This window comes from Triturus cristatus, chromosome 10, assembly GCF_964204655.1.
Source record: "Triturus cristatus chromosome 10, aTriCri1.1, whole genome shotgun sequence".
NCBI classification, from domain to species: Eukaryota; Metazoa; Chordata; class Amphibia; order Caudata; family Salamandridae; genus Triturus; species Triturus cristatus.
In genome coordinates this window covers 995754659-995769146 of record NC_140593.1, presented here as the reverse complement: position 1 = coordinate 995769146, position 14488 = coordinate 995754659, and the positions used below count along the sequence as shown (strand labels likewise).

The 14488-nt window shown below is 43.4% G+C and overlaps 1 protein-coding gene across 1 annotated transcript in view; it reads right to left on the bottom strand.

The window, feature by feature from the left end:
* MYO15A (myosin XVA) overlaps positions 1-14488 on the bottom strand; it is a 1126038-nt gene that overhangs the window by 106607 nt on the left and 1004943 nt on the right. The window contains exons 62-64 of the mRNA XM_085631315.1: positions 13727-13823; positions 7117-7277; positions 5472-5605 (exon numbers count right to left, since the gene is read on the bottom strand). Coding sequence (XP_085487441.1) covers positions 5472-5605; positions 7117-7277; positions 13727-13823 — 392 coding nt within the window. The remainder of the gene's footprint in view (positions 1-5471; positions 5606-7116; positions 7278-13726; positions 13824-14488) is intronic.

Here is a 14488-nt window from a genome sequence, read left to right as displayed (position 1 = left end):
CACTGTTGTTGGCAAAGCGTCTTCTGACAAGACAATGGAAGCCGCCGAGAGCCCCAAGTTTCATAGATTGGAGGAAAGATCTAAATGTGTGAGGCCTGGCAGAAAGCATAGCTCTTAGGCAGGAGGAGAGTAGGGGGCTCTGAAAAAATCTAATTTCAATGGAGTGGGACATGCTATTGGTGAGATTCAAGCAGCAGACCCCAGACTCTGAAGAGGTGGCGGGATCCCAGGTAGCGAACGTGCTCTAACATAGAATGCTTACCCCCGATGACTGCACAAGAGTAGGCTCTGTAATAACTGACCCCCCCCAGGATTTATATATAAAGAGCACCTCACCCACATAGGCACCGCCCCCCAGCAACATGCTGATGGTTTCTAGTGACATACAAAGGTCATAGTTTTGTTAGGGATCCATGTGGGATCCGAGTGGGTGGGATATTGCAGTTGACCATTTGATCTTATGCCCATGGTCATCATATGTCTATGCTTGACATAGATCAAAATGCAGTTGACTGTACTCAAAATGTAGATTGTATTGAATGTATTCTATGATATATGTCACAATGCAGTGAATGGCATGTTTCTGTAATGCAAGTAAATTCTTATAGTAAAATGCAATAAAGTTTGCAGGGAAAAAAAATTCTCTCGTTGAAATAAGCACTGATGTTGTCATCCTTCCAATGACAAAGAGCCTGGCAGGCTGAGCTGATTTTGAAACTGGGACCCTATGTGTTCCACAGATTATAATGGGGGGACGAATTCTGCATTTACACCAAAACAACCATTGAAAAACATATCTGAGTATTCGAAATCTTTCAATACAAGTTGCCTTGCTTTTTAATGATTATTTCGCAGCAGTAGTGTATACCAATCAAGCTGAAACAGTGGAAATGGACATATATATATCAATAAGTATATATTTATCTATATGTGTACGTATGCATCTATCTATCTATCTATCTATCTATCTATCTATCTATCTATCTATCTATCTATCTATCTATCTATCTATCTATCTATCTATCTATCTGTCTGTCTATCTGTCTGTCTGTCTGTCTGTCTGTCTGTCTGTCTGTCTGTCTGTCTGTCTGTCTGTCTGTCTGTTTGTCTATCTATCTAGCTATCTATCACCTCTCTTTCAGTTCCAAATTTCTTCAGAAAATTTGTAACAGTTACCCATCCAGAAAGGCCCCAAAAGTTACACAATAATATTTGATCATAAAAAACAGACGATTCCAGTTTTCAGCAAAGCTAATGACTTTTACAAAAAAACAGGATGCAAAGTGCGATGGTTTCCAGCTGCATCATTGAAAGGATTTCTAACGTCATTCGTTGTTTGTACTGCTGTCTAATGGTGACTATGGATTCTATGGGACAGTTTATGTGTTGCGTCTGCCTATTTTATGTTCCTGATGCGATGGCCGGCGGGACTTGATGGTTGAGCGCAGAGCCCGCGTGTGACTTCTTTGGAGGGATAGCCCAACATTTTACACTCATCTTATTAGAAAAAAGAAGCCACTTATCTTTTAGTAAACACCCAAATAACTTCATCAGTTCGACTCATTTAGATGGAATGTTCTAGTCAGGCCAACATTTTAATGATGTCAAAGGGCCTCATTAAAACTGGCAGATTCGGAACTCCGGGTACTATTAATAAACACCCCGTAAAAGTACAACATTCCCGGAAATAGCACTGGACCACTGTGCGAGGCATAGCTTTCCAGCCACACTTCCGGGAATGTCATGTGACTTTTCCTACAGGCTTCTATTCAGGGCTGGCTTTTGCGCTGCTGGCACCCAGTGCGGCAATCATTTTTGGCGCCCCCACACCCCATGACTGCCTCCTCGGATTCTCTCACTACCACCAGGCAAAAGTGCCTCTCATTTCTCCAATCATAGGTTACTGGTAAACACAGCGCCCCCCTCAGGTCAGAGTCCCCCTCCACATGTCTGCGCCCAGTGCGGCTGCACAGTAGGCCTGGGCTAAATTTCCGTTCCGCTTGCGGAAATTGCGATAATTTGACATTTTCGCGTTCCGCGGAGAGCGCGAAAACGTCAAAATTTCCGCATTCCGCAGCTTAGCGATAATTTGTTTCTTGCTCGCGCTGTAAAATAATACATTCTCGCGCGCGCGCGCGATCGCCTTACCTGAATCCCCACGTTCGCTGACAAGTCGATCCGGTCGCGTTCTCCACGAGATGTTGGATTGTTGGTAGCCATTTGCACTGTCTCGCGACAGTTCGCGCCCGCAGTAATGTCATTGGTCGCGCGATCACGTCTTTCTTCTCGCGATCATGCACCGCGAGAAGAGTGAAAACATGATGGCCGCGCCTGCGAGTAACCGCATGGGTAAGTTGGCGAGCCGCGACCACGCAGAAAATACCGCGAACGGGCGGGAAAAAAACTTCCGCATCTTCGCGATATTTCCGCATGTTTGCGGAGATTTTTTACATTTTCGCGATAATTTGCGAAAGTCACTTTCGCAAATTCCGCCCACCCCTACTGCACAGGCTGCACTGCCCTAAAGCCGGCCCTGCTCCTATTCCCCATGTGCGGAGTTCTACATAGAAGAGAGCTTCACCCAAGGCTGATGGAGCCTCCTATACAAAATGCACATTTATTTTCTCTGCGGGGAAAACATTCTTGCCCATAGGAAAAAAGACCTTTCACTGCAAACCCAGCCTGTGTCTGGGTGATCCGCTCCCCTTCAACTCTTGGAAGTGGAGTTACTCCAGCCCTGGTTGGAGTAAATCTCCGACCATTTCCAGGAGGGGGAGAGGTCGGAAAGGAGTCGGGAATGTCAATAAACATATATGTTTGTAATGGTTTCCAAACTTACTAGGCAAAACCACTTCCCAATCCCACCGCTTGAGTATGGTTTAATAATGCTGGAGTCTCCACTCTCGTGGCGGAGAGAGCCGCACTAGCAAATGCATTTATGACAGCACAGAATTCATTTGTGTTTATGAAGTGGGAGGGTGTGAGGAGGCAACGGGACATTTGATTGAAATGGGCACATTCGGAAGTGTGGACCGGTGCGCACTCTTTATTTTGTTTGGAGCTGGGGGGATTTTTACAGAAAGCAAAAAATGTCTTCAGCTCCTGGGCTGTCTGCTCACAATTTGTGACCAACTTCAGGACCTACTCAAGAGGCTGAGGTGGAGGGTGGGTAGGGTGGGTGAGCAGACTGCAGAGATACTGACAGTGCAGCTACTCCTGGTCCTAGGAGATCCCTGGCTCTGGAAGAGGGAATAGAACGTTTCCTGTGCAGTGGGACACTGAAAATGTCTCTGAAAAATGGGGCTAGGTGCCAAGCTTACCCGAAAAAGATCGGACTTTGGCGGCTTTATTTTCTTAGTTTTCCCTCTCAGAGCTTTTGGTGTGACGCTTCCGTGGGTCAGTGAAAATGAGGTATTCTGCCTTGCGGACCCCCGCCAGCCAGAATGTTCAGCCTAGCCATGCTGTAGAATTCCACGCTACGTTTTATTGAACACTTTTTATTTTTGCAATAAGCCCTGATCCATACCTCCTATTTTCTTCTTTTTTTAATTATTTTTTAATATTAAAATTGATTATTAGTAACTAAATTAGTTTGGTAATATCGCATCCATTTTTTCCAGAAGACCTTGCTGCTTGTGGCAGGCTACCACAGGTAAGCTAGGCATTCCTCACAGAATTGCGTTTGATTAACAGCAATTAGATTATTTTGACTTTGTTGGAGCTCAGTCACAGTTCATAAAGACTGTGGTCTCTTGCTTTCAGGGTTTAATGCCCTTTTCCTACATCTATCATCTGTATGCATGGGAAGTCAGAAGTATATTTAAAAAGCTTCTCAAGACCAACCTCTTTCCCTTCAATAACCTCTCAGAAAACATCAGTCGCAATTCATGACAGACAAATCTATTAGGTGTTACTGGCGACCATGCACTTTGCAAACTTCCATAACAAAGCCTACGGAGATGGTGTAGGAGCTTACTGTGTTTTGTATGTGCTGCATTTTAGGGTAATGGGAAGGCTTAGGTTCAGTTTGTTGGCCAGGTTAGTTATGTAGAGGACCAGATATTATTACAAGTACTCTTTGAAGAAAAGGCAGCTACTCAAGGGCGTGCTCTAAGATGGAAACAATAGAATTAACAGGAGAGTTAACTAAGGAAAAAGGGACAGGTACGAGTCCATGTGGATGGCCAGATTTGTGATTATTATTTGGATGACGGTGGCAAGAACCAAAGAAGAGAGTTCCAGCAAAGTGTGGAAGTATCAAGGATGTCTTGCTGAACAGCACTATCTCTGTCTTGCCTGGTGGCTTGGGAATCCATTGGTATTCTTTGTGTGTTAATCTGCTGAAGTAGCTTGTGTGTGTTGTTTTGTGGATTCTGCGAATATATTTATCAATAGTGGTATTGTAGTAAGTGAGTCTGCATGAGTAGTCCAGTGATTCCAGAGGAGTGAGGTAGACATTGAACAAAAGAGCAGACACTGTTAAGCCCTGTGGTAGAGGAAGGGAAGTGGGAAGGGTTGTGAACAGAAAGGAGGCAAGGAGACCAACATCTGCCATAGACCGTGCCTGGAGCTGTGCTACTACACTTTGGGTACAGGCAGTCAATCAAGGTGGAGTAATTCATGGCAGTGAATGCTGCAGGCCGGTCCAAGAGAATAAGGGCTCTGAGTCAGGACTCTGAATAAAGGTGTTTGCTCCATCGCACTCTGCAAGTTTTATGTGTTCATCCTGGGCAGATTCTGTGTCTCATGATGATGTGAAGTCTACTGAGCTTTACCGGCAGTCCTTCATATTCTACAAATTCTTCAGATCACACAAATCTCATAGATTCTACCAAACTCGTGTCATCAGAAGTAAAATGTTTTAAATGCTGTTTCTTTTGCAATAATAACACAACTGCCTCACTAACCTCAGAACACATTAGATAGGGTTGTATGAATACATTTGTGGAATTTGTATGGTGCCAACCTAGCTGAAAACTCAGCGGAGTGCTAAACAGAGTCAAAGGTAAGCATACAGTCAATGACTGGAAGTTTAGGTAGTTGGTTGAGTACAATGATAACATCCTTCCTGCACTGTCCTTGCTACATATGAAGTAAGCGGTGGTTACATTAACCATGTTCTACTTTGGAAATCTGGGTTTTGCACAAAGAATATAAGTTATTTGAGGGCAAGGAGGTTCTTTTTGATCTTTAAGGAGGTAGCATGCCAAAAGAATGAATGAACTATATTCTGACTGAAGCCACAAGTGCTGGACACACTGCTTTCTCCGGTTGCTTTGCAGGGCGCTCTTGTACAGCTTGATCTTTGGCCCAGTACAGACTTAAGCCATGTTTGGTTCTAGAGTTACCCTTTTTTGGAGAGAGCATCTGGCCCATTGGTACCCGTGTGTGTTCAGGCCAGGAGAAAGGCAGCATTATTCAGGTCTGCCCCGAACAAAAGAGATGACGCTAGAGCGTGTGTGGATACTCACATGGTGGGCAGGTAGATGCTGTCCTTTGCGCGGTGTTGGAGGGCTGCTAGCCTGGATATCTGCTGGAAATGCTGCTCACTGGGCTGCTTGTGTGGCAGGATGCTAAACAGTCCTTTCAGATAGTCTGGCAAAACCTGTGAGAATGCAGTGATAATCAAACATAGGAAACAATTGCCATGGACTTTGCATTAAAAACAAACAGACATTTCATACTACATACAGGCTTTCATCATGTAGCCTTTATCAGAGGAAAGGCAGTGAGTGCATGCACAGACAAACCCGTCAACTGTTCCTCTTTAGGAAAACAGCATGTTCAGTAGAACCCTCGTCCCTCTTAAGATGGACAGGCCAACTGGAAGTATTAAGACAGAACTTAAGTGGAGTTTTTGAAGCCCCTACAATTCCCTGCTTGTAAATTTGGACTTCATTTCATTTTGCAGTGTTTTAATTACTTCCAAATGGAAAGAAAGTCGCACAGGCTACCGCGTTTTTTAGGCCTGAGGACGAAATGGCAGGCAGTGCAGTCTACTGGATTTATAACAGCCTCAATCTGGGCAAAAGAGGTGGAGATTAGTGTTGAAGATATCACCCCCCCCCCACCCCCCCTCCACCCCCGACACATTTTAGCAGGTTTGACCTGCTGGACTCTATCAGGGGCAATTCCGAGACTATGATAATTATCAAACAACTCATAATTACGGTCCATGTGCAACGTCCTGTTCACAAAGGGATAGGAATTTAGCACTTAACTTGTTATAAGGACATGAAAGATGGAAGCAGAACATGGAGGCAATTCATTAATAACTCTCCACAACTGTGTGTGTGTAAACATAAAAGCTCTCATTGCAAATTGGTCAGAATAAGGTGGGCATTTACCACACATAGTAACTACCATTACCCCAAGGTGAGGCGTTTACCACATGTGGTAAAGACTTCCCATTCTCCGTTTTCAACTTAAAAACAAGGCATAAAATAGTTTTAACACATCAAATTGCGTCTGTTTTGCCAATATCTGGGCTTTTGGGCTGGATATATTTCAGCAAGTTAGACCTGCCAGAATTGACCTCTTGAGAGCCAAAGAGTTGGTTGGCCAGCTAGCTGCTCATGCCCCTGAAGCTCCTTCAGACCCAAAGTAATGGGAAAGAGGCAACAACTTAAAACACTACATATGGGAGATTAAAAGATCAGTAAATTGGAGAAGAAGACAGAATTTAATGCCTTCTTTGCAGCTTTACATTTAGACATTATGACAGATATTGAAGGTCTTCAGCAAAGACTTGTATTATCAACAAACTATACAAAATTACTTTGTGGTTGCATTGCAGATGTCAGGGGCAAGTCACAAGTCACAACGAGATTGGATTGGCGCGATCATTTGTATCCATCGCAAATAAGATGAACATCGAAGATCAGAATGGACTTAAGTATATTAGTTTACTCTATGTTGAGGGTCATTGGCATAAACATGTATTGTGCAGGGCAAGCTTACTTGTTTAAGGGAGGGTGAAATGTAGTCGATGCTTGACTCACGCAAATAAAAGTTCACAAAATACATATACAAACACAAACATTTTCATGCACTTACCTTGACACAGTTAAGTTTGCACTTTCTTTTACAAAAAGCCCACACAGCCACTGGGATTACCTGGTTATAGTGCATGGTGACATAGAGCTCGCTCTCAAACTTCAGCGGCTGAACCCAGATTACCCGTCGAAACCAGAACATGTAGTTTCCATCCACCTGCTCCATTTCTGTGGCCACATCAAGAATGTACTCCTTTTTATTTAAAGGGCGGACATTTTGACCTTTAAATAAAGAAAAAGCATTTTTATATCAATTACTCAGCAGCCAAATAAAAATAAAAATAACTTTAAAAAAAATCCTAAGAGTAGAAAAGACATGCCAATGATGTTGGATGGAAGAGCACCTCACCCGCAACCAAAGTGAAAGGCCTGCGGAAATGCATTTAGGCTAGAGAATTTCAACCTTACTTGGTCCTAAAGGCAGAGTTAAAGTAGTAAAACAACGCCTCACAAACTTGTTCAAAACATAATGGAATCTGAAGACAGGACCATCACCAGTGCAGAGGAGCCACTAGCCTTATACAAGGGTATCCTTATAATTATTGATCAAATGAATATTAGAGATACTCACCTTTAGCAAACTTGAATTTCTGCTCTGATCATATTTCATCTTATAAAGTCCTGGTGCTTCCTCTGCCTACTGCTGGTGCCTACTACAACATAGCATAATTTATAACAACATAGGCCTCATGGCCCCGCCTATGACCCCTCATACTGCCCTTCATGAATGCTGGAGGTTCTTGCCCGTACACCAGAGAGGCTCACCTGAGCCTCCTACAGCTCACTTTTCTGTGAGTCCAGGCACACCCGTCCTGGTCATTGCAAGCTGTCATAACCATTGCAGGCCCCCAATACTTGCTGCAGGACCAGTAGGCTTTTATCTTCTGATTAAATCTTAGAGTTTTTCCAAACTGGAGCTCTAACATTGGATGAAAGGCCAGTATGCCTACATTTCGTTGGTAGCCTTATTTTATACACCTTTTATATTTCTGTTTCTGTCTCTCTTTTTCTTTCACATTCTACTTCCCATTTAAATTGTAAATATGTATTTACCTCTCCCATACACATTTTACTTTTTTTACGAAACATTATTTTCCTTGCACATTTCCTTATTGTCCTTTTTTGTTTACTATTGGCTTCAGTTTTAAATTGTAAATGTGTATATACCCCTTCCATGCAAGTTTCACTCTTTTTACTAACAGGTCTTTATGGCTTAAAGTTTTTCCTTACTATTCATGTGTAATTTCCTAATGTTTCTGCAGAGCCACAGGAACAAAAATAATTTTAGAAAGTTCCATACCATCCCTACCAGAGTGATGCCACCAGGGGTATTCCTTTTCTTTAAGCACAAGTGAGGTTGAAATAGATCATTGAAAATTCTGTCTAACCTAGACTCCTACAAGTAAGGCTTATCCCAAACTGTAAATTGGTTAACTGCTAAGAAAGAACTGAAACAATACCTTTACCATTCCAAAAGTAATCCAGCACTCAAATATGCATGCTTGAGTTAAAACCAAACCCCAAAGGTGAAGGCTAAACCTGTAAACTAAAGAATACATCTAACAATCAGTCTGAGACGTTAAGCCTAAACCCTTTGACCTAAACCTCAACCCATTTACCGTATATCGCTACATTACAAAACAAACTGAACCCGCGTGAGTAACCCAAAGTCCAAATGAAGCAAGATCAAACGAGGCAGTCTAAATTAAAACGATTTATGTTTATGGTTAACAGGTACACATTCCAGTACAAAATCTTTCATAGAAAAATAAGCAATGCCAAAGGATGCCAATGTTTAGCTTTGAATTTCACGAGGACCACCTCAGTGGTAGAATATACATCATAAACTCTGCCTGTTAATCCTGTCTAAGGCCATGATACAGTCAATAGTCAGGTAATAAAGAGGACCATTAGAATTTGCTCCAGTCCTATGGGTGATGACTGATTGAGAATAGTATAGGGACACTTACAGAAACCTGCTTGCCAAAACAGGATGCATATGATGGTTTTAGCCCAAACAGCAAATTGGTATAAAAACACTTTTTAAAGGATTTGCCATCGACATGTAAAAGGGTTACATATAACTCTAGTTGGGGTGAATTAATCAAACTCATGTTTTGTGTAAAGGGAGAAGGATGCTTCCTGTCCAAGACCACAGGACAGTGTCAAACATTCCAATACCTACAAATATGAGGCAGAAAAATTATATTCTTTTATTTTTGGAGTAAGCAGTGATTGATAAATTGTAAAAATAATAAAATACAAATAGGGCCCATATGATTCTAGTATTTCTCATTGCATGTAAGAAAGATAATCCAGATACGACACCCTTAAGATTTTAAGTAACTGCACTACTATTGTGAAAGTCTCATGAACTATGGAGACTTTAGGTATTGTAACATTAGTTACAAGACAGACTAGTGTTTTGTAAGTCAACAATATATTTAGTCCAAAGATTCTCACTAATATATTCCAAATATCCTCGACCTAACATGACACCTGGTATTGTGGTAATATATCCTAGCCTATATATGTCTTTGGGGTGATATATGCAGTCACTGATGAAAAAATCTGGTCCCGTGTCTGAATACATTCTTACAATTCATAGAATAACAGACAACAAAGGGAGTGTATATACATTGCTACTTCTATACTACTTCTATAATATCTGCCTGTAAAAATATTTTTTTCTTGATGGACGACAGAAAGCTAGGCCCTATGATTCAGCTAAATACCAATATTCCATAAATACCTGACTGCCTGTAAATGTCTCTCACCTGTTTAGTATTGAGTTGCTTCACAATCTTGACTATCATCTGCAGCCTTTGAATGTATCACAAGATCTATTGTGTATAATGGCAGTTGCCAGCCACATCTGAATTATGAGACACACTGAATTCTATTTACATCCACCCAGAGATGTCAGAAGCTAAATACTACTGTACTCTCTAGGTAAAGGTCTGGGCCACCATGAGGAATTATCAGTAAAGTGGAACCAGACTTACTGAATTACAGATTCATCCAGAAATTCCGAATTTCTTAGTAGACTCTCAGGGTCCAGTTCATAAAGGGACAGATTTTTCCAACTCCCAGATTTATCGGTACCCTAAGGTGTTTTAAGGTGTGGGGAAATACCGACACATTTTCCATGTCATCCATAATGAGTACCATTTATATCACCCTTATTGTCAATCTAACAAGGAGAATTTCTATAAGTAGTCTTATGGGAGTTGGCATTTATTTGTTTTGTGGCACAAAAGGGACACACTAATCAGTTCTGGGGTAATTTGGCTACCACAAGTGTACTTTATCTTTACAGAACAAGACTGGACACCTTTTATTCTGACACAAATGCACATGAAAAATAGCACACCTAGAATCGCATCAACAGAGCTGGCCTCTGCAGCCCGTTCCTTCAGCTGTGCCCTTTTGAACACACGGTCTGTGAGCAAACATGCTCTGGACATATTTAACTTCCTTGCGGATGCTAAGCCCGCCTGCCTGTTCCTCACAGAAACATGGCTTGGCGAAGCATCTAGCCCAGATATAGCCAATGCGCTGCCTGCAAACTATTTCATATTAAGGAAGGACCGGAGCACAGGCAAAGGGGGAGGAGTGGCTTTGGTAATAGACAGACGCTTTGAGTGTTCTATTATACCTACTGACGACATTCGAGGGGCGGAAACACTAGGCTTCTGTCTTACACTCTCCCCAGGCCAATCTTGCGCTGGTCTCTTGGTCTATAGACCCCCTGGCCCGGTCGGATCTTTTAATGAGGAGCTGGACGCTGTGATCTCGGGCATGTCCGTTCAATTTAAGCATTTTATGCTCCTGGGTGATTTTAATATTCACTTTGATAAGACGGAGGCGTCTGATACTATCAAAATTCTTGATATTACTAGCCCATTAGGCCTTTTTCCCTATGTCATGCTGCCCACCCACAATAAAGGACACACCCTGGATCAGATTTTTTCCACCACCTTGGTGACAGTTGTGCCCCCTCTCCCAGTGTTATGGTCCGACCATTTTTTGGTGGTTTTTAATATCCAGGCACAAGCCAGTAAGACCAGCAGAGGGGCGGGGTGTCCAGCTCTGTGGTCGCGTCCTTTCCACTTAGTAACCGTGGAAATGATTAACCAGTATCAACTAACCCACCCTTGCCCTCTCATGGGCAATCTAGAATCGGACCTTGTGTGCTTCCAAGAGTGGCTTGTACGCTGCCTTGAGGCGTTAGCCCCGCCTAGGCAGTTGGCTAAAAAATCCCAACGTACATCTGCCCCATGGTTTACACCTGCGCTTAACTCGAGCAGAAGGCTCTGTAAAAAAGCAGAAAGAGCTTGGCGAGCAAAGTATCTGGATACGCTGAAGGAGACATACAGAAGGTGCGCCAGGGCCTATCATAAGGATATTCTTCTAGCCAAAAAAACTTATTTCGCTCATCGGATTGAGGAGGCGGCTAACACCAGCAAAGAAATCTTCACAATTGTGAAAGAATTTACCTCTCCAATGGCTATTACACCCAGACGCTCTTTCTCTGAACCTTGGGTTCGGCAATTAGCAAGTTTTTTTGCGGATAAAATTAAAAGCATTCAGGCTACCTTCTCTGCTCTCGCACGGGGAGGAGCTCTTGGGCCTGAAACTAATGCCGCTACCTCGGACCTGGTAAATCCTAGTCTAGAGAGCTTCCCACCGATTACATTCCAATCTTCATTGGAACTCCTTGCTAAAATAAGATCTGGTTCTCCTCTGGACCCATGTCCCGCAAAGTTTTTAGCTAAAATAGCCTGTGCTATCAACCCCCTGGTGAACCCCATTCTAAATTGTTCATTGCTTACGGGGACTGTGCCGCCTGCCTGGAAACAGGCAATGATCATTCCGCTCCTGAAAAAACCATCATTGGATCAGGATGTCCTTGCCAACTATCGACCTATTTCTTTACTCCCCGCTTTGGCCAAAGTGACAGAAAAGCACGTTCAGTCTGTCCTTTCTCACTTCGTGGAGGCCCACGGCCTCTTACACCACACCCAATCCGGCTTCCGTACGAACATGAGCACTGAGACTGCTCTGTTAGAGGTGGTGGAGGCCATCAAAGAAGTTCAGGATTCTGGGGGAAAAGCACTGTTGGTGTTACTTGATCTCTCGGCGGCGTTTGACACCGTCCCTCATGACCGCCTTTTGACCCGTCTTGGGGAGATCGGGGTTGGAGGTACGGTGTTTAAATGGTTTAAGTCTTTTCTGACCAACCGCCAACAGACAGTCTGGGCACCTCCGCACTCGGCGACAGTGCCGCCTCTGGAAGTAGGAGTTCCTCAAGGATCCATACTTAGTCCGATCCTCTTCAATATTTATATGTCCCCTCTGGCTGCACTGGTCGAGTCCTTTGGAGCCCAGATTGTCTCTTACGCCGATGACACTCAGCTTCTTTTCACATGCAGCAAAAATTTGGATTTCAATGGAGACCGCATTAAGAGTTGCTTGGCCGCGGTCTTTACATGGTTCCATTGCAATCAACTAAAATGCAACTCTGATAAATCGGAGGTTCTTTTCTTTGGGTGCCCCCCCGATCCGTGTTGGAGATCTTGGTGGCCTGCTGACATGTTTCCCCCTGCGGATGTGGCCTCGGTGGCCAAAAATCTCGGCGTTAAGCTGGACAATTGTCTCACATTAAAACCGCAGATCCAGAGTCTAGTTGGCCAATGCTTTGGCATTTTAAAAATGCTAAGAAAATTTCTTCCTGTTCTATCTCTTGCTCACAGGAAGATCACGGTGCAGGCCTTGATAGGCTCCAGGCTGGACTACGCCAATGTCCTGTACCTGGGTCTCCCTAAGTGCCTTCTCTCGCGCCTACAAGTCGTGCAGAATTCGGCTGCACGAGCTATTTTCGGCCTCAGCCATCGCTCCCATGCCACGGGACTACTGCAATCCCTGCACTGGCTCCCTATCGCGAAGCGTATTGAATTTAAGACACTTACCATGACATTTAAAACACTTCATGGCATTGGCCCCCTCTATTTGAGAAAGAGGATCAGTTTTTATCAACCCACCAGATCACTGCGCTCTGCGGCATTGTCCCTCACTGTGGTCCCGGCAACCAGGCGTGCCCGGATCGGAGGGCGTTCCTTTAAACACCTTGCGCCACTTGCATGGAATTCCCTCCCTCTGGCGTTAAGAAAGTGTGCTAACTTGACGACCTTTAGAAAGAAGCTCAAAACTTGGCTTTTCGGCATGTAAGTCCTCCCCCCTGTAGATGCTTTGTGGTCAAGGGTCTGTTAGCGCCGGGACACTCTGCCTGAGTAGCTGAGCGCTCTACAAAACTCTGATAACATAACATAACATAACATAACACACTTGTGGTGCTTCTCTGATATCTCTGTTTTAAGATATAAAACAGGGAGTATTTACAAAGTAATTGTGGGACATATTGAATTGAGTAGTCAAGCTTACCCACTATTGTCTATAACGGTTTCTAGACCTTTTCTGTCACTTTTTGGCTATGAATAGAAAGTGTTTCCTAATACTATGCTTGTTCTTGACTCTGTAATAAGTGCTACTGTGGTATCTAACAGAAATAGTGAGCACAATGGCATCAATACATCACATCTCACCTACCAAATCACGATTCTTCTATATATCCGGTCTGCATGGCAAATAGTTTACAGCCTGAGACTCACCTCTGTTGGTGACAGCAAAAATGGCATATTCGTCATAGGCCTCTGTTCTATTGAGTGCCATCTCATTGCATATCTCTTCCATCACATCGAAAGCCACCTGACAGAAAAGAAAAAATAGTATGGGTCTGTGGAGACATGTCTCTTATACCTAAGTGGAACAGGCTCTGTCACATGTATAAAATCACTGCATTTGGCAGCTCTGGATAGAAACAGCCATCACAGGTACACTACTCCAACATAGATTTATATGGGTGCCAGATGAGTTCTCACTCAGGCACTGAGCGGCTACACATACTGGCCTAGATTGCACTATACCTTGACAGTGAGATATTGCGAGGTAGGATAGGGAATGGCGTAGAAGACGAGCTACTGATCATCAGTGGCTCACTGAATGCTTTCCTTTTGAAGGAAGTCTCCAGAAATGGGCAAAGCCCCTACCAGCCAGCTACTATATTTAGAAAGCCAGGGGTTGAATCCAAGGATGGAGATTCACCACAACTATCTGTCGGTGCCCTGTTTTAGAACTACTGCCATTAGTTGCCAATCCCACCTCAAGTAACTTCTTCTGAGCTATATGGCCAGCTGCCACTATTCAAACTAAGGATGTATATAGAGCCTAACATAGCCCTGTACTTCCTATAACCATTAAGACAACACAAGTGCCCCACGTGCAATGATTTAGGTTGTAGAAACTGGAAAATATACAATCATGAGCAATAGAATATATAATACTGCTTAACCTGTATTTCTTCCCACTTTAAA